This window comes from Podarcis erhardii, assembly GCF_964252035.2.
Source record: "Podarcis erhardii genome assembly, chromosome: 6".
Lineage (NCBI taxonomy): Eukaryota > Metazoa > Chordata > Lepidosauria > Squamata > Lacertidae > Podarcis > Podarcis erhardii.
Window position 1 is genome coordinate 14,532,323 of NC_138510.1, and position 18,575 is coordinate 14,550,897.

At 40.9% G+C, this 18,575-nt stretch overlaps 1 protein-coding gene and 1 long non-coding RNA gene across 3 annotated transcripts in view; one reads left to right on the top strand and one right to left on the bottom strand.

Moving 5' to 3' along the window:
* The window catches only part of LOC309344821 (serine/threonine-protein phosphatase 4 regulatory subunit 1-like), a 35,631-nt gene extending 21,886 nt beyond the window's left edge, over positions 1 to 13,745 (top strand). For both annotated transcript variants that reach the window (XM_081867595.1, XM_081867596.1), the window contains 11 exons: positions 167 to 321; positions 1,107 to 1,534; positions 2,823 to 3,040; positions 5,055 to 5,144; positions 5,779 to 5,964; positions 6,930 to 7,091; positions 8,690 to 8,790; positions 9,876 to 9,996; positions 10,262 to 10,396; positions 12,119 to 12,260; positions 13,007 to 13,745. In XM_081867595.1, coding sequence (XP_081723721.1) covers positions 167 to 321; positions 1,107 to 1,534; positions 2,823 to 3,040; positions 5,055 to 5,144; positions 5,779 to 5,964; positions 6,930 to 7,091; positions 8,690 to 8,790; positions 9,876 to 9,996; positions 10,262 to 10,396; positions 12,119 to 12,260; positions 13,007 to 13,161 — 1,893 coding nt within the window. In that variant the 3' untranslated portion in view covers positions 13,162 to 13,745. The remainder of the gene's footprint in view (positions 1 to 166; positions 322 to 1,106; positions 1,535 to 2,822; positions 3,041 to 5,054; positions 5,145 to 5,778; positions 5,965 to 6,929; positions 7,092 to 8,689; positions 8,791 to 9,875; positions 9,997 to 10,261; positions 10,397 to 12,118; positions 12,261 to 13,006) is intronic.
* A 1,585-nt stretch (positions 13,746 to 15,330) lies between these two features.
* On the bottom strand, positions 15,331 to 18,407 carry LOC309345222. The gene is made up of 2 exons (XR_014158112.1): positions 18,285 to 18,407; positions 15,331 to 17,366 (listed from the first exon to the last, which is right to left on the bottom strand). It is a non-coding gene; the product is annotated as an uncharacterized lncRNA (long non-coding RNA).
* Positions 18,408 to 18,575: the final 168 nt, after the last annotated feature.

Genomic DNA, 18,575 nt, shown 5'->3' on the forward strand with positions numbered 1-18,575 from the left:
CTCATTCTAGCAGTGAAAATACTGTATACCATTATCCTTGCCCTAATGCCTTCCATTTAGTTGATTGGGATACTTTGGAATCATATTGGAACAGCAAAGTGTACACTTGTCTCCAGAAGTATAGTTATCAAGCCAATTGTGTCTTCTTACTTTTCCAATACCGTAGGTCCGTCAAGCTGCTTTCCAGTCCCTCGGGCCATTTATTTCTACTTTTGCAAACCCTTCCAGTGCTGGTCTTTATATTCGGGAGGATGGGACACTTAGTATCCGGCCTTCCAGTCCATGCCCAACAGGCAACAATGCAAATGACGTGCTATCCAGGTACAGTGATTTGGCTTAGTTTAGTTTAACGCCTAGTTCACATGTCACATTAAATCATGGTCTTTCCCTATCCCACTGCCACTAGGAAACAAGCCAAGATCTGACTTGCTGTGATACCTGAACCCAGGTTCATGGTCCCCCTCCCACCCCCAATAAACCATGTGCAGTAAGTCAAAAACAAATCTTGGTTACTGTTTGTGACTCCCTTGGAGTGAAGCAAACCATGACCCTGGGTTCAGATGTTGTAACAAGCCAGTAAGTTGTGAGTTCACATTAAATTATAGTTTGCAGATTATATTAAACCATACTTAAAAACAAACTGGGCCAACAGTGATTTGAACCTTGAACTCTTGAACTCTATTCTTTGGTCCAAGACAATAACTGGTACACATATACACACCCATACCCTAAGTAGTAGGGTGTCTTTTACTTGTTTTTCAAATCAATTAGTCTGCAGTTTCAATGCAATTCATGTTTTTAAGTTCTTAAAATAAAGTGAGAGAGGGCTTCTATTAGCTATGTAGATAACATAAACTTCAAAATACACAGAAAAGTGTCCTTGTGATAAAAGCTGGTAGTTTCAGATGTCATATTTGCACACCTCAGTATCAGCTAAGGACATCTTAGGAGGTCTGAAGCTAACTTCAGCTGATTTAATGAAGCATCTTTGAAAGCAATATTTTAGAGAAAAGTTGCAATTATTGCAGTTAAAGTATTACCTAAGGTACTATGTTTAAGTGAAATTTGTTTTTTCAATTTTTAAAAAATGCTGCTTCTGTTTTCAGTCCAGAGGAGCAAGTGGGGGAAAAACTGACAGACGGGCCTTCTGCTATCTGTGAGAATTCAAATTCAGATGCAACGGAAGACAGTTCAGCCATACAAGTAAACATTGGAGTAGATCAGACTATATTGACTCAGAGTGATAATGCTGATCCTTATGTGACCAAGGATATTAAGGAATGTCAAATCAACAGTTATCAGGAAGTGAACTCAAGGGTCCAATCAGCAGAGGATGTGTTCAATACCTTCCTATACTGGCGTGCTCCTCTTCCTGACATAAGTCAGGATCTAGAACTGCTTCAGTGCAAAAATGAAATACATGAAGAGAGCTGCCCGGTGTCGGAAGTTCTTTGTAATAATTGTGTTGCCAGCAGTGAGATAAAAAAAGTTCTGCAGAGTTTGCAGGAACACATGGATGACCCAGATGTTCAAGGTAAGATCTTACGCTCTTGTGTTCTTAGACCCTTCTTCAAAAGATTTTGCTCTGGGAAACATGTTGCTCACAATTGTTTTATTATAATGAAGAACTATTCTGTCTTAGGATTGCATGCAGTTCCCTTTAACCACAATACATTCCAGCTACATCTCTCTATAGTTAACAAATGGGAAGTGCCGTCTGGCTCCAGCAGCATTTGATGAAAACTTCTTGCATTTTACTGCTTGAGTTGTCGTAGATGGAAGGAGGGCAGTTGTGTTGGCACTTGGGTGCTGCCACAGTACAGCCTTCACTGAGGTCCTCGGTTGCTTCCTTTCTGTTTAGAATTGCATCTAAAAGTGGACTGCAGCCCTGGAAGAAAAAAAGAAAAAAGAGCCATTAGGGGTTTGAAGGTTGATCTCAAGATTCCCAATATCAGGTCTGAATTCAACCAATATAATGGCTTCTAGTGTAGTTTGTCTACAGAAGCTAGATCAGGTGTCTGTTTGTTTGAACTTTAAATAAAAGCAGGATTTAAACACAGTCCTGTTTACTCAGAAGTCTTCAGTAGGGTTTACTCCTCAGTAAACATCCATAGGATTGCTGCCTTAGTCACCCTTCTCCTAGCTGATCACCAAGGCAAAACTAAGCCTGTCTTGTGTAGTAGTAGCTGTTGGTAAAACCAAGATATATGGTATATATGATAACACAATAGGATCTAATAAATGGGGCGTAAGAAATGAGAGCAGAGGGCAAAGCAGCCCAAAGTAGAAATGTGTTTATAAGGACCAGTAAAGAGGTTTTAGTTATTGTACTAAAAATGGAAATAGTGGGGTTAGCTTGGGATCCAAAAAACCCTGGGCCAGGTCTTCTCTACATCTGTGAACTTTAAATTTCTGTATTGTCATGTTTGTGGTGTTTTATGGATCTCAAAGCAGAATCCCATATGCTTACTCAGAAGTAATCTTTTTGAATTCATGTAAATGCTTACAGGATTGCTGCTGAAAACCTATACTTAATCTGTAAATAAGTTATAATCTTTCAAAAATGCAGTTGAATCTAGAGTTTCCGTATAGGCACAGTGGCATTGATAGACAAATTTGTGAAGAATAGATCTTGTCCCTTTCAAGAACTACTGTGTAATAAGTTAATATTAAAAGTTTTGCAGTTCTCAGTCTCTTTCATTGTTCAGTTTTCAAAGCTTTGTTCTGCTCCTTTTGAGAGGGGTTTTCTGACATAGGTTTTTAGGACTTGTAAAAGGAGATGCATGAAAACAAACTTAATGGGACTTGTTCCATTTCATCAGCTCAGGTTCAAGTACTGTCTGCTGCACTTAGAGCTGCTCACCTTGATTCCGTCGGTTGCTATGAGATCAAGCAGAATGAAGAAGTTAATGGGAACTACCCAGATGACACACCAGGTTTGGTCCTTGATCCCAGTTCAGTGAATGAGAGCACCTTATCATCATTGCCAAGCCAGGATGAGGCAATTAACCCACCCAGTCCAACTGTGATTAAAAATATGGTAAGTTTTGGTCATGGCAGGAAAAATAAATGTGTTTTTCAGGGGGGGTTAATGGCTTGTCAGTCATTTTGTACCACTAAAGACTTATACTTACTTATTTTGACTTGTAGCCTGCCACCCTGAAAATGCAGGGCACTGGGCCTAAACTTAAAATAGCAGCCAAATGTAACTAGCAGAGTGCACTAAATCATGCCTGTGTATTTATCTAAACACAACTGAGTATGAGTACTGGCTTTATCCCAGCCCGTCGAAACCAGTCCAAATACCAAGGCCTTGCAATGCTTCAAATAAATGCTTAGACTGGCACCTTCAGTAGGATGTAGGAAATGTTGAAAGTAGTATCATCATGGTAGATGGGGTAGAAGAACGAATGAACCATGGAATTTTCTACAATATGTACCAGAGCAAATTAAGTATACATTCTCAGAACCCAGTTCCATAAATAGGAATAGAACCACTGCAAAACTGCCTCCAACCCAGAGCTGGTCCAGGGAGATACCATGATCAATAGTATCAAAAGATGCTGGGATATTGAGTCCCTTTGCTAATAAAGGCCATCCTTCTGGCCGATCAAGTAGCCAAGCTAGACCTGGATCCAGATTGAAATGGACCCTGAAGTTACTGGATTCCAACTCCCATAATCCACAGCCTTTGACCACGCTAGCTGGGGATGATGGGAGTTGGGAGTCTAACAACATCTGGAGGACCACGTCCCCATCCGTGGTTTTAGCAATCATTTTCCTCCAAGTGTGCCTAGAGCTGAGCCACCACTACCCTCTCAAACACTTTTCTTAGGGAGGGCATGTTTGCAACCAGGTTATAGTGGTTGTATATCTCTGTGTCAAAGGTGGGTTTTCAAAAGGAGAGTTGCATTGCCCCTTTTATAAGGTTTCAGGCAACACCCCTCATGCAGTTGTGCATCCATCGTACCCTGGACAGCTGGTCATGTCCCCTGGCTACCTCAAATTAGCCATGACTGACAAGGATTGAGAGGACACACAGTTAGTCAAATCACTGCAAGCACCTTGTCCACATCCTCAGGCCTCAGAAGCTGAAAATTATCCCCCCAAAAGTCTAGGTGGTGCATTGGATACTTCATCAGGACTGATCACAACAGTGGCATCTAAGACTTTGCAGAGGTAAGTAATTTTATCCTCATGGTGCTTGCTGCTACAGGCTTTGGAGAATTGTAATAACCCATTCACCAGGTTGGAGCTTAATAAACTTCACACCGCTCAGTGTCATGGCAGTGGGGGCAGTAAAGTAGACCTTCACTGCCACCGAATAGGTATGATTATGTGCTATAACACATGTTCAGTCATCTTATTTTTATTTACCCATCAAATTTATATCCCACCCTTCCAGAGTGGCAAACATATTTGTATTAAAATTAAAAGTAGAATAAACACATTTAAAAACATCTAAAAGAATGAAACGCAATAAAACATGTAACCAGTTATGTGTTTGAATAGGCCAACGAAAACAGAAACATTTTCATGTGGCAAGTTCTTTGCAGAGTTCCATGTCATTTGTGCTCTAGGCATGATCCAGCCTGCTCCATTGTCCACAACTACTCATAATAACATGGCTATTGATACGATTGAAAGAGATCACATCAGTGGCCCATTGCATCTTGCCATTCAGTAGCAAGACAAGGGCCTTAGTGGAACTGCCAGCTCTGTCAGAAAATCCCCCAGAGCATTCATGGATTGCATAAGTCTCCAGTGAGGAACTGCTGCTGTGAGACCACTGGGCTAGTCTCACTGGGCTAGTAACAAACCAAGACAACCCCATGGGTGTCATGGAACCTTTGAAGTCTTGTATGAATATAGAGCCTTTTCTCTGTGCTTACATCTTTCTATGGCTTAGCATAGTTTTGATTACATTTTTTAGCACTGCAGCATGGATTCAGTTTTTACATAGATGTTCACTGTTCGTGTTGTACTGAATTTTAATGCGGTGCCCCAGATACTGTTTTGTTCTTTCCATAAATGCATATTATGCACTTTTACAGGACTCAGAAGAGCAACACAGTGGGGACAACAAAGCTTTAGAGGCAGAAAAGAATGATCCACTTCATGAAGAAGAGAAATCAAAATTACAGGTTGTTTCAACTATTTCTTAATGATGTGCTATAGGGAAGTTCATCTCCCATAAATTAAACATTTTAGACCAATGTCTAGAAGCCAGCCTTAGTATTTTGGTTCTGACAGAATCTGAAGTATAAGCTTCTTTTGTGAACTGCAATGAATATAGACTTAAAGGCTGATCAGGCCTTCTTTTCTCAGCGTGGTTATGAGCGTGGATCGTTCTTGGACATGCACCCATGTCCTGCTTTCTTCCTGCTCTGTCTCATTCACCACCTTCAGAAAGTAACATGTGACCAAGCCCTAAATCTGGTTTATTATGGGTATAATTTGCATAGTTAAAATATACAAACAAATTCTCTATATAATTTAATAATGCACACAAATTGCTATTTTCAGTTGTAATTTGTAACTCATATCCGTCTGAACTTCATGTGTATGAACTATTTCCCATGACAGAGCTGACAAAGTTTGGCCTGTTGTGTATTCTGTAACTGCTGCTGTTTTGCACGTGCTTGTTTCCACTGTGCAGTTGCCATCTGGAGCGGGGAGACGGAACGCTATACTTGAACAGATGTCTTTCAGTGCTGATACATTCTTTCTCTGGTTTAATTTATTATTATCAATAATTTACTTTTTTTTTATCTCCAGGATATCATACCTCAGCCTTTATTGGACCAGTACTTATCTATGACGGACCCTGCTCGAGCACAGACTGTTGATACGGAAATTGCAAAACACTGTGCGTACAGCCTTCCTGGTGTGGCCTTAACACTTGGTAGGCAGAACTGGCATTGTTTGAAAGACACATACGAAACCTTGGCATCAGATGTACAGGTAAAGCACATGGCAATCAAGCATCACTTAACGCCGCATGTTTTACAGGTGTATGTGTCAGATTTAAGGAGCATGAGATATTTAGTGCACATTCGTCTGTGCTAGTTTGCCTAACGGAACCCCAAAAGTTCCCATCAGCTACAAGGACTGGGAGAAGGAGAAGCTTCATACAACTTAAACCTTTCAAATTCCATAAAGTGCTTGCTTTCCTCACTGGCCCATAATAACATTACAGTTCATTTTAACTAATCCAGCTTCAGGCTGTCAGGATAGCAGGTTGAAGAGAGCATCTTTCCTAGCCAATATCGAGAGGTGCACATATGCACAATGCAGTCAAAGAACAAAGTTCATTTTATGCTTAAAAGTAAAATGTCCCATTTGCTTTCCATGAACTCTGTGTAAAATGAAACAATCTATATGACATACAGTGTCTGCATGAGTCAGGTTATTATGTTTTTAATTAAACTTGCTATATATGTCCCTCCCTCTCAAATTCTTTTCGAGTTAAGAAATGATATTCCTGGCAGATTCAATGCTAGTGGTATTTGGGGCCCTAATCGTTTCCACCTTGAGGTGGAAGGTTGGCGAATAATTCTACAGAGGTATAACTTTATGCTATGGAATGAGACTAAGGAAGTTTTTGCTTCTTGCAAAGCTTCCCAGAAAGCACAGCTTTTTACTGTCTTCATGCAAAAAGTTCTACTATTTCCAGGGGGGAGCAGTGGGCATTATAGCTAATTAATCCTGTTATCCTCCTGGACCCTGTTGAGTTCAAAGACCAAGAATGAAGTTAGAATCTGGCACAATCAACTTGGGAAATTGGAAGGACAAGACAGAGAAGAGGCCTTTAAAAAAAGCTAGTGCTCTGTGCTTGGTTGCCCTTGTGGTTTGATAGCTCTTTTAAATTTGAAATATTTGCTCAGCAGAGTTCAGTCTTGTTTTCCATTTTTGTTAACTGTTTACAGTGGAAGGTGCGTCGGACACTCGCTTTCTCTATTCACGAGCTGGCTGTTATTTTGGGAGATCAGTTAACAGCAGCGGATCTAGTGCCTATTTTCAACGGCTTCTTAAAAGATCTGGATGAAGTGCGAATTGGAATCCTTAAACATCTTTATGACTTCCTTAAGGTAGATGGAGCTAAGTTGTTCATGTTTGCGCTGTTTCAGCTATATTTTTCTTAGACGCATGCCCCTGGTCTAGAGAGGCACATGGAAAAGCCAAAAAAAAGAAAAAAAGTTTCATTTCTGAAGATTAACTTCATGCTAACTCCTCACTCTCTAACTGCACCTTCAAAATCTGCTCCAGAGGATTGAGGGATCTTCCAGAGCTGATTTAGGGAGTGCATAAGGGCTGCAGGAGGAAGGAGAAGAAAGTAAAGTCCGGTTCCTTGAGCAGAAATCTGCTATCACAGCATTGGATAGCAACCCATTGTGTTGGTGTGCGGTCCATATCTGCATTGTTATGTATTGCTTCATATGGTTGAAGAAGTGTCAAAAATGGATGTACTAATTGAATAGAGAGCCCAGATGTTAAATTTTTGAAAGGGGAAAAAATTGATAACTAATTCATAAACATTTTCACCACCACCACCAGAAAATATATTTCCCAATCTACACTTTCATAGTGGGCATAATGGATCATTTTCCATTGTTAATCATACTTAGAGAAGTCCCACTGATAACACTCTGTGACTGAAGGCCCCCTAAGTCTGTGTACCAGCCCAAACCTCTGTAATATCTAACTGCAAATGCTATATATGTTCAATGCAAAGGTGACCCTGGTGTGTAGATAGTGTGGATAGATATGCCTTGCTTTTAAGTATTTTGCTGCACTGATACTGGTGAATGGCTTAGGCAGCCACTGTACAGGGACTGTAGTGTTTAAATTGGTCTTAAAGTCATTAACACATTGCATAAATAAGTTGAAGTTACGTGAAATAATAATTACTGGCCAGCATTATCAGGATCTGCTTACTAATTGAAATATCTACAAATGTTTTGACTACTTGAACCTTTGTAATTAATGACAAATGAAATGGGATACTTCCATTGTCAGAAACAAATTACTACTGAGATTTATTTCTTTGTTATATTATTGTCCTTCTGTTAGGGTAGTGTACATACCTCAGGGCACTGGGCGTGGTTTTCTCTCTCCCCATTTTATCCTAAGAGCCCTGTTTAGTAGCTTAGGTTGAGGTCTGGTTCCGCCGTAATTGGAAGCCCTGGTTTCCTACTGCATGAGCAGCCCTTGTTGGTCTTGGGTTTGTGGGCTTCCTTCTCTTTCTTCTTCTTTCATGTACCAGAGGAGGAGATTGGAAGCTTATGCTTCACATTTCAAGGAAGCCACAGTTCTTCATTACATCACAGCTTAGGGAACTGTGGCTTGTTTAGTAAGAACAAACCAGGATCAAATTGTGGAAGCTCACGTGTCTGATGCTCACTGTTGTTTATTTATGAAGTTACGTCTGAGCTGACAAACCCAAGGTCAACAGGTTAGCTTCATGGCAGAGCAGAGTCTAAAGTCCAGTCCTGATCCAGCACTAAACTCTACAGCAGACTAGCATTTAACCTGAATGAGGAAAAGTTGTTCTTAGGAAAGAAATGTTTAATACTTTGGAATTGTGCTAGATTAATATTGAATATGATCTACTAGTCTTCATGCTCAATTGCTAATAGGTTCAGTTGTGAAGTATTAATTCATTTTGGATTTTGTTTTGCGGGGGTAGTTACTTCATGCTGACAAAAGACGTGAGTACCTTTACCAGCTACAAGAATTTGTGGTTACGGATAACAGCAGGAATTGGCGGTTTCGTTATGAGCTTGCAGAGTAAGTGAAACTAGTTTCGGTTTTGTATGTATTTGCTATTTAGTGGTTTCCATTTGGCTTTGAATTATAGCAAGGGCCACTTAGAAGCAGGACAATAAATCTATGCAGCCGATCATTCTGTGTAATAACACTGACATCTAGTGTAGAACCTTGTAATTTCAGTACAAGGTTCTCAGTTCTAAGCGACAAGTATCATATCCGTTGACATTTCTTATTATGGTTGTAATTTCGGCTGTGTGGATTCCAAAATATAAAGTGTCTAATAAGACAGTGGTAGTAGTTTGTACTTTGCTTTCAAAATTCGCTGATGTTCTAAACGCTGCAGCACATTTGCTGATAGGAGTGAGACCCTAACACCTCTTCTCAGAGATCTGCACTGGTTTCCAATTTATTACTGGGCCAAGTTCAAGTCGTTATTGTTGCTATATAAAGCCCTTAAGAGCTTATTTACAGGATCCCCTTACCCCATATGTGCTCACTTGACAGCTTCGATTTGTGGAACTGGCACCATTACAGATGCCACACAGCACTCGTTGTGCACTTGTAAGAAATTGTTCTTTTGGTGTGGCCCAGCCGACACTTTCACAACAGGCAGGTGCCTTCACTGTGTGCTTTTTGATGCCTGCTTGAAGCATTTTTGTTTAGGCAAGCATATCCAGACATGTTGATGTTGACTTGTTCTAATCTCTCCTTAGTTTACAGCTGGTTTTAATTGTTTTTAAAATAACTTGGCTTTTTACTGCTTTTATTTTAGGGTTTTTGTGTGTAAACATCTTAGATGTTTTGTAAACTACTTAGATGAAATAGTATAAAATTTTTTGCTAAATAAATTACCAGGCATTGTTAGTCATCCGAAACCCCCTCTTGAGCAAGAAGATAGAATGGCCATCCTAGTGGTGCAGCAATAAAACTGCTAATACATTTGCAAAGCTAAGCAGGGTCTGGTATGATTTTGGATGGAATTGAGATTCCTACATTGCAGGGGTTGGACCAGCTGACCCCCAGGGTCCCTTTCAACTCTACAATTCTATGATTCTTTGACCAATAAGACAGTGTTGTAAATTATTATTTCTCTTTTATTTTAGGCAACTCATTTTGATACTGGAGCTCTATAACCCCAATGACGTATATGACTACTTGCGGCATATTGCACTAACACTCTGTTCAGATAAAGTTTCTGAAGTCAGGTGGATCTCCTTCAAGCTGGTAGGCTTTTTGCACTTTCCCTGTGTCTACATTTGCTATACATGTTATATTTTGTTTTACAAGACTGCTTTAACATATATATTTTTTCTTGCTGCCCTAATTTTCACTATAATCCTGTGATTTGTCCTGTGTATTTAAAGACTATAACAATTACTATTAAGGGACAAATATGGAAAACGTTTAGGCATTTGTTGCACTAGCATTGCCACCTTTAGTTGTTACTATTCATGACCTGATTCTTTCCTTTGATTTTTCCCCCCTCCAGGTTGTGGCAATATTACAGAAATTTTATGCAAACAGTGCAAACTCTCTGGGTTTAAATTTCATTAATGAGTTGATTGTGAGGTTCCGCCATTGTTCCAAGTGGGTTGGAAGACAAGCATTTGCCTTCATCTGCCAGGTGAGATGTTCTTTCTTTCATGACTAGGGTGTGAATAAAGAACAGAATTGCCTTCACATAGTTATACTGCTGAAGCTAAGCAGGGCATGGAAGCTAACTGGATGGAAGACTACCTGGGAAACTGTGTGCATGCTACTCTTTGAGTTGTGTGAAGTAAGAAAGGGATAGGAGTTATGACATGAACATCTAAAGGAGGAACATGTATAATCTTGAATTGATGTAATGGAATCTTCTGCCTTTTAAATTTGTGCCTGTTTGGATAGATACTAAGGCACTTTGGGGTTCTTAATGATAAAGGATTTAGTTTGAATGGTTCCTATGCAGAGGGGCACCACTCATGACTGAGAGAACACAATTAAAACCAGCAAAAGAGTTCTCAAATCCATTGGCAGCAAGTCCTATCAAGACTCTCAGTGGAGGTTCTGCCATCCCACTTAACTACTACACAATACCCCCCCCTCTTTTCTCCACTTTTCTCACCTGTTTTGATACCATTTACTTAGGTGCTCTGATGTATCAGGGCCTATATTGCTGCTTAAAACTGTACCACGAGGGAAACGGAGGTGCCTCCTTGGAGAGGGATGTTGAGAATACTTCTTATTAATAAACACTTTGCATTCAAGTACCCTCTTAGGGAGTTCCAAGAGCCTTGAAAACGTTATCTTCTTGTAATCATAAGATCGGACCAAACGCCCATGCAGTCTAGCACATTATTTTCACAGTGGCCAACCAGATCCCTAAGGGAAGACAAAAAGCACACTTTGTCCCCTAGCAATTGGTGTTCGGAGACCTGTCACCTCCACTAGTAGGAAACAGCCATGCTGGCAAGTATCCATTGCTAGCTTCATCTTCTGTGAATTTGTCTGGCCACATTTTAAAGCCATCCAAGTCGGTAGCTATGGCTACATCTCGGAGTAACAAATTCCACCATATAACTATGCACTGTGTGAAGAAGCACTTCTTTAGTCTGTCCTGAATCTTTCAACACAGAGTTTCAATTGGATAACATTGGGTTCTAGGACTTATATGAGAAGGAGAAGAACTTTTCTGTGCTCACTTACTTTGCCCCATGCGGTACTTTGTACACCTCAAGTGAGCCCTTTTTTTCTTAACTAAAAAGCTGCAAATATTGCAATCGTTGCTTGTGATGGAGTTGCTCTATCCGCTTGAATCATCTTGGGTACCATTTTCAGAACCTTTTCCAGCCCTACAGTGGCTTTTTTTTTTTTTTTTTTTTTGAGGTGTGCTGATCAGAACTGTTTGCAGTATTGGCAGTTTTATTTTCAGTCCCTTTCCTAGTGATCGCTTTTTCACAAATGCAGCACACTGAGTTGTCATTTTTTTCCAAGCTTTCCACCATGATGCCAAGGTCTTCTTCCTAGCCAGTCACTGCCAGTTTAGACTTCATTGATGCTTATGTGAAATTAGGCATTTTTGCCCCGGTGTAAGCTTTATGTTTGCTTATACTGAATTACACTTTCCACTTTACTACTCATTCGTCCAGTTTGGAGAGATCCTTTTGGACCTCCTTGAAATCTCTTTTTGTTCTTAATCCTGTAAGGCATTATTATTATCTCCTTTCTGCAGATGGAAGCTGAAAGAATTTGTGGCTTTCCTAAGCTACTTACTTAGTGCACAGCAGATGCCACCTCTTGATTATTGCTTTTATTGAAAAAGATGCTTGGTGTTTTAGCATTTATGTGTGATGGGTTTCTCTTGCAGGCAGTCGTTGAAGAGGAGTGCATGCCTGCTGACCATTTTGTTGAACACTTGTTACCCAGCCTTCTAAGTCTGGCTTCCGATCCCGTGCCAAATGTAAGGGTTCTGCTTGCTAAAGCTCTGAGGCAAACATTGTTGGAGAAAGGTATGCTAATTCCTTCTACACATAAACTGTTTTCTAGCAGTGTGATCTCCATAGTTAAGTAATAGTGCTGTCTTTTGCTACTTGTTTCGGATTACAATTGTATTGTAATCTGAAAAACTTGAGCATTTCAGTTGTTCATTCTTTTTCAACAAAGACCTTTATAGAGATTGTTACTCACCAAACACATACATCCTATTGTGGTTCACAGCTTTGGTCCCTGAATTAATCAGTTAGACTTGTGTCTTCCTGGTTCTGATGTCCCAGAAAACCCAGTGCAAATTGAGATATCATCATAAGGAGAACCCTGCTAAGTCAGACTGAATATCCTTCTAGTCTAGTCCAGTTTCCCGAGTGGATCCCATTTGGCCTTTTCCTTAATGGCCTTTCAGCAAGCTGCAATTTGTTCATTTGTTTCTCCAGACTTTTGTCACTGTTGTGTTTCTTTCCCTTGCTGTACATGGTTTTAGGCTGCAATCTTATACCCATTCACCTGGAAGAAAGTCCCATTGAAATTGAGGGGACTCGCTTCTGAGTATGGTTGGCACTGTTAGTAATTTTAATTTTTTGTATCTACTTTTCATTGGCTCTTGTTTTTTATAATTTGTCTTGATTTACTGTAAGATCCCTTGTGGGCTCATCTGGACAAGAGAGAGTGTTAAAAGATTTCGGAAAAATAATAAATGAACAGCTAAGTGCTAAACAGTGTAGTTCAGACTAAAATGTTCTCTTTCACTCCCCTATTCTAGTATATTTTAGAAGTGTTGGCAACCCTCACCTTGAAGCCGTTGAAGAGACTGTCCTAGTTCTGCAGGCGGACAGGGACCAGGATGTTTCATTTTTTGCAACCATCAAACCAAAACACAATAATATGCACATTACTTCACTTGAGAAGCAAAATTGACTTCATTTGTCTGTGTGGACCACAAAATGATGACTCAGCTAACAGGTTGCTGCTTTGGCAACGAACCTGGAGGAAGGACTGCATCAAGCAACCAATGTAACCGAAGGGAAAAGGGCTTGTTCTTAATACCGTCATTTAAATGAGGAACACATTGACCTTTTATCTACAGACTGGCAATACTGATATGGAATGCCCACCAATCATTCAGCTTTTGGTTTTTTGCCTTTCAAGGATGTGGGCAGGGACACTCCTCTCTAAAGAAAGTATTTATGTATTGCTTGTGTGAAGTTGTACACGTTCATTGCTTCATCGTCACCCCAGATAACAGGAATATGCCTTTTGAACATGGTGACTCAGAGACAAGGGAAGGCTAATCACTTGGCTTCCAGTTCAGAGTGGTGCACAGAGCTATATAGTCAGTGAACATAGAAAATGTGGAGTTTCACCCGTTTTGTTGTAATGGACATTCACTGTTGCATTGCTAATGGCATCACATTTTATTATATAAATTCATCCAGAAAGTTGGCAAAGAGTTCGGAAAACTTGAATCCATATCTGTAAGCCATTTTAAAAAAACAAACAAACAGCACAGTTGTTTTATTAGAGCAAAAGTAAATTTTCATTCCCCCTGGGTGGAGGTGACATTTTTTAAAAACAACAGAGGGCTTCACTTTTGTGAATTGTAGCATTTTTTTGTTCTTCTGTGTTTGTGAGTATGTCACTCTGTGTGTGTGTGTGTGTGTGTGTGTGTGTGTGTGTGTGAGAGAGAGAGAGAGAGAGAGAGAGAGAGATTCATTTCATAGTGGTAGCTTTTCTTCATTCTTGCAGTTATCTCTCAATCTTTTTCTGATAAAGCTGTTACATTAATATAAGCTGCAGTTCTCAAACAACTAACTCTGAAGTAGTTCTTGTATATTTGTTGGGCCTACTCCAAAGTAAGTGGTTTGAGGCTTGCGGATATAGACTGTTGGGCCTTCAATCCTGGGCTATGATTGGAATTTGTTCAAAAGTCTGGAGAACCACACAGAAGCTTTTGCTTGTTTATGAGTGCAAGGTCAGAGATCTGGGAATCTGGGTTTCTCTACTTTGGGTCTTGAGAGTTGCTTCCCCCCTCCCCCCAAAGATCGGTGGAAAGTTTGGTACAAAATGTGTCCTGCCCAAAGAGCTGTGCGTGGCCTCTTCCCACGTGGGGGCTTTTCAGCCACCTCCTTCCAACTGCATCCTTCTCAAAAAGATTGTTCTGAAGATTAGGAACAGCATTCCATTTGGTGTGGGGGACCACCACTAGAAGGGAAACCCAAGAACCTCTCTGTCTCTCTAGATTTCCCACTAATTTTGGTTTATGGTTGTAAACTCTAATTTGAGTGACATTGTCTTGGAAGGGATATAAATCAGTGGAAATATAAATGGGAAAGGAAAAACGGAGGGGGATCAGAGCAATCTGAACATTGCATAGTTCATATACTATATGCAAGAGTCCTGGAAAATTAATGACACCAACAAGCTGATTCACATTGTGTTCCCAACTGTAGGCCCATTCTCATGAGTTTTCATCTTTGGATACCCATGAAAATGTAATCTTTAAATACATAATAAACAACTTCTCTAGGGACTGTGGAGTCCAGAAACCCAGATTATACTGTATGTACAGAAGCAAATTATGTATATGTTATAGGTCTTCACCAGGGATTATTCAGGGGAGTGATTGCTGCTGGAATTTAATATTTATTTATGATTTGACCATAAGTAGAAAAGTTCTGCAGTAGAGTCTTATGAAATAGTATCCTCTTCAAGTTTTCTTTACTTGAATATGCAAGCCTCACAGCGCAATTATACATAAACGCAACTTGGAAGTAAGGCCCGCTGATCTTTGTGATAATTACTTCCAAGTAGATAAGATATAAGATTGTGCTGTTTGGAATTTAAATGCAGAAAACCTCACAGGAATCACTGTAACCTTTGGCTAAGCATAACTGAATCTCTCTCTCTTTTTAAAGGTATCTGACAAAATCACATTTAGCAGCAAGTAAATATTTTCCGTTTAGCGTTTGTCTGGTATCTAGCTAGGGCATAACTATGGTCTCTCAAATAACTTTGCTTCATTAAGTGGTTGTACTGTCAGAATTGTCAGCTTGCTTCCTGGTATGTTTCTCAATTTGTTTATTTTATGGTTTAATTTGCCACAATTGCCTACTGAATTCTGGACATAATACTATGAAATATTGTGCTCCAGATTGCAATACAGTGTTTAACGTTTATAATAGCGTTTTGCTTTGCAAGATCCTAAAATGCTTTTAGAAATGTGTCCTTGCTATTTCAGTACAAAACGTTTAAACTCTGTGAATTCTGCAAGGTGGTTCTACACTTAAATGTTTTAATATGTTTAAAACAAAATGCCTCTTCAATGCAAATGATTTTTATGACTGCAGTTTTTCAGCAAAATGTCAGTTTTTTTGTAGTTTTAATATCTTTTTCTAATGCTAACATACAAGTATTTTTTAACAGTTCAGATTTTTCTAAAATTGTTCTAACCAGTTTTTAGTTTTGTTGACCATAACAGGTCGTTAAATTTTTTTCAGCACTGATCATCTTTTTTTAAGTGTATATAGAAATGTTTGAAAAGAATTGTATATGGTCTGCTGTTTGGACATTAAAATAATCCAGTTTGGGCTGCCATGTTGTTAGATTTAGATTGTTAGGTACCCTTTGCTACACTAGCCTAACTAAATAACCTAAGTATCCATGTGTCTTTAGAAAGTTGGAGTAGTTTTCATGAAGGTATTGTTTAGTTAGTTTCACTTATGCATGAGTAGGCTGTTAAACTTAATTTTGCAGAAGCAACAAATCAAAAATTTCATTAAAAAATAGCACCTTTTTTTCTAAATCCAGGAGTTTTGACCATTTTTAAAGTGGGATTTTTGTTCTTAAATTGTTTTTTTTTTAAATGGTGTTTAAAAATCTAGAGTTGCATGCACTTGAGGAGAGAGAATTCGGGGCAGTTATTTTCGACTTTTCCCTCTCTCACCTCACCTTTCCAACATTGAAACCCTCCCCCCCTTCTGATTTTGTGTGTTTTGCATTCCATTTCTTATTGGCAATAGGTGAGAGTAGCAAAGAACTTCACTGTCACAACCTCCATTCATTTCACAGTGGCTTGTTTGTCGCTTCTGCATAAACAACTGAAATGACTGAAAAGGGGGCAGCAACGGTTCTTGACTTGCTCCCCAATGTAATTTGTGCATGATGACAGCACCTTATAGATCACTCTCTGGGCAGATGGACATATGCTGTGGAGTAACATATTCATTCACTCTGTTTTAAATTATGTAAAAAGAAATTTGGTGGACCTCACCAGGAGCAAAAGTTGCCATCCCTCTCGCACAAAAGTTGCAAGGATTTTGCTTTTAGATAAGGGATGCGAAAAATATAAGTGGTGCAATACTGAAATATTGTAATCCAAAGCACGCTAGCCATTTTGCCTCAAAATCAAACCTGCTGTTATCTGCTGTATGTGGTTATAAATTTGGCGCCTCCTGGAATCCTGCCCAAGTGGCAGTTGTATGTCTGTAAAAGGTGATGTTTAGGATCCAGAATAGATGAAGACACTCTGGAAGTGCCGCTGATTTTGTCAAAACATAGAATCTATGTAACTTTTTATTCATATTTATCTCAATAAATCCAATGACTGTTTTCCCAAACTTCTCTTTCTTTTGTTGACTTGACTTGCACCATAACATAGCGAACGCTTCTAAGCAATTTAATAGGGCTACCTTCAAAATATCTCAGGCAGCCCATAATGTCAGGCTTCGGGGAAACGTCTTCCTCCCTCCCTTTGGCCGTGGATAAGCAGAACAAAGCAAAAATAGTCTCTTACCATTTAAAGAGATTTTAATGATGACAGCAAAAGAACAGAGAGTTCATTCTCAGAGTAATGGTGCTCCTAATTAAGGTTTACACCTACTTCCCCCCCAGTCACCCTCGTCACTTCCTCGTCTTGCAACCTGATCTCGCGACCACTTTGCTGTCTGTGCTGCCGCCTTATTTGCTCATTGTGACCTTGGGCTGGGCGGATGTAGGCTCTCCAGCGAGAGAGAGTCTGTTAACTCTCTTTCAGTTCTAGCTTTCCACCACCCAGTTCTTCCCAACTTTTGTCTTCTGAACTATGTCCCTCTGCGAACCACTGTTCCAAATCTATACAGTGGTGCCTCGCAAGACGAAATTAATTTGTTCCGCAAGTTTTTTCTTCTTGCGAGTTTTTCGTCTTGCGAAGCACGGTTTCCCATAGGAATGCATTGAAAATCAATTAATGCGTTCCTATGGAGACCGCTTGCCAGGCTGGCGGTGCGGAGAAGGGCTTTTCTCCCCACCGCAAGCCTTCAGGACAGGTACGGGAACAGAGGGGAAGGCGTGCAGCGCTTCTCCTCTGTTCCCGGGGCTTGCGGTGGGAGGAGGGTTTTTCCTCCCCACGCCAACATTCAGAACAGCATTCTGAAAGTTGGCGGTGGGAAGGAAAACCCTCCTCCCACCACAAGTCTTCAGGACAGCCATCCGAAAGCTGGCGCGGGGAGAAGGTCTCTCCGCCCCACCACCAGCCTTCGGAGCAGCCTTCCGAAGGCTGGCGGTGGGAAGAGGTCTCTCCGCCCCACCGTCTCTCCGCCCCACCGCCAGCCTTCGGAGGAGCCTTCCGAAGGCTGGCGGTGGGAGGAGGTCTCTCCGCCCCACCGCCAGCCTTCGGAGCAGCCATCCCAAGGCTGGCGGCGGGAGGAGGTCTCTCCGCCCCACCGCCAGCCTTCGGAGCAGCCTTCTGAAGGCTGGCGGTGGGAAGAGGTCTCTCCGCCCCACCGTCTCCCCGCCCCACCACCAGCCTTCGGAGGAGCCTTCCGAAGGCTGGCGGCGGGAGGAGGTCTCTCCGCCCCACCGCCAGCCTTTGGAGGAGGTCCGAGGACAGTGGGGAAGACGCGCTGCGCTTCCCCGCTGTCCCGGAGATTTCCCTATGGGCTTTCGTCTTGCGAAGGAAGCCCATAGGGAAATTCGTTTTGCGAAGCGCCTCCAAAACGGAAAACCCTTTCGTCTAGCGGGTTTTCCATCTTGCGAGGCGTTCGTCTTGCAGGGCACCACTGTACTGCTCCTGGGAAGATTCAGGATCCTGATCCAAGGGAGGGGGCTACTCCCGCCATTCCTCATCTTTGCAGCCCTCCTCAGCACGGTCCCTGACACCTAATATCTTATGTTTCCCAGCTGTGAGGGATACATAGTGAAGGAAAGGAGATTTAAGTGTCTGTTATCTGCCAGGAGTTCCAATTGCAAGTTGTCAAAGGTGTGTCCTAGCTGCAAAATGACATCACATTGGCTGATGATCTGCCAGCCGTGCATTGTCCTGTGTCATGACATCATTGCTTTGATGTCCTAGAGGT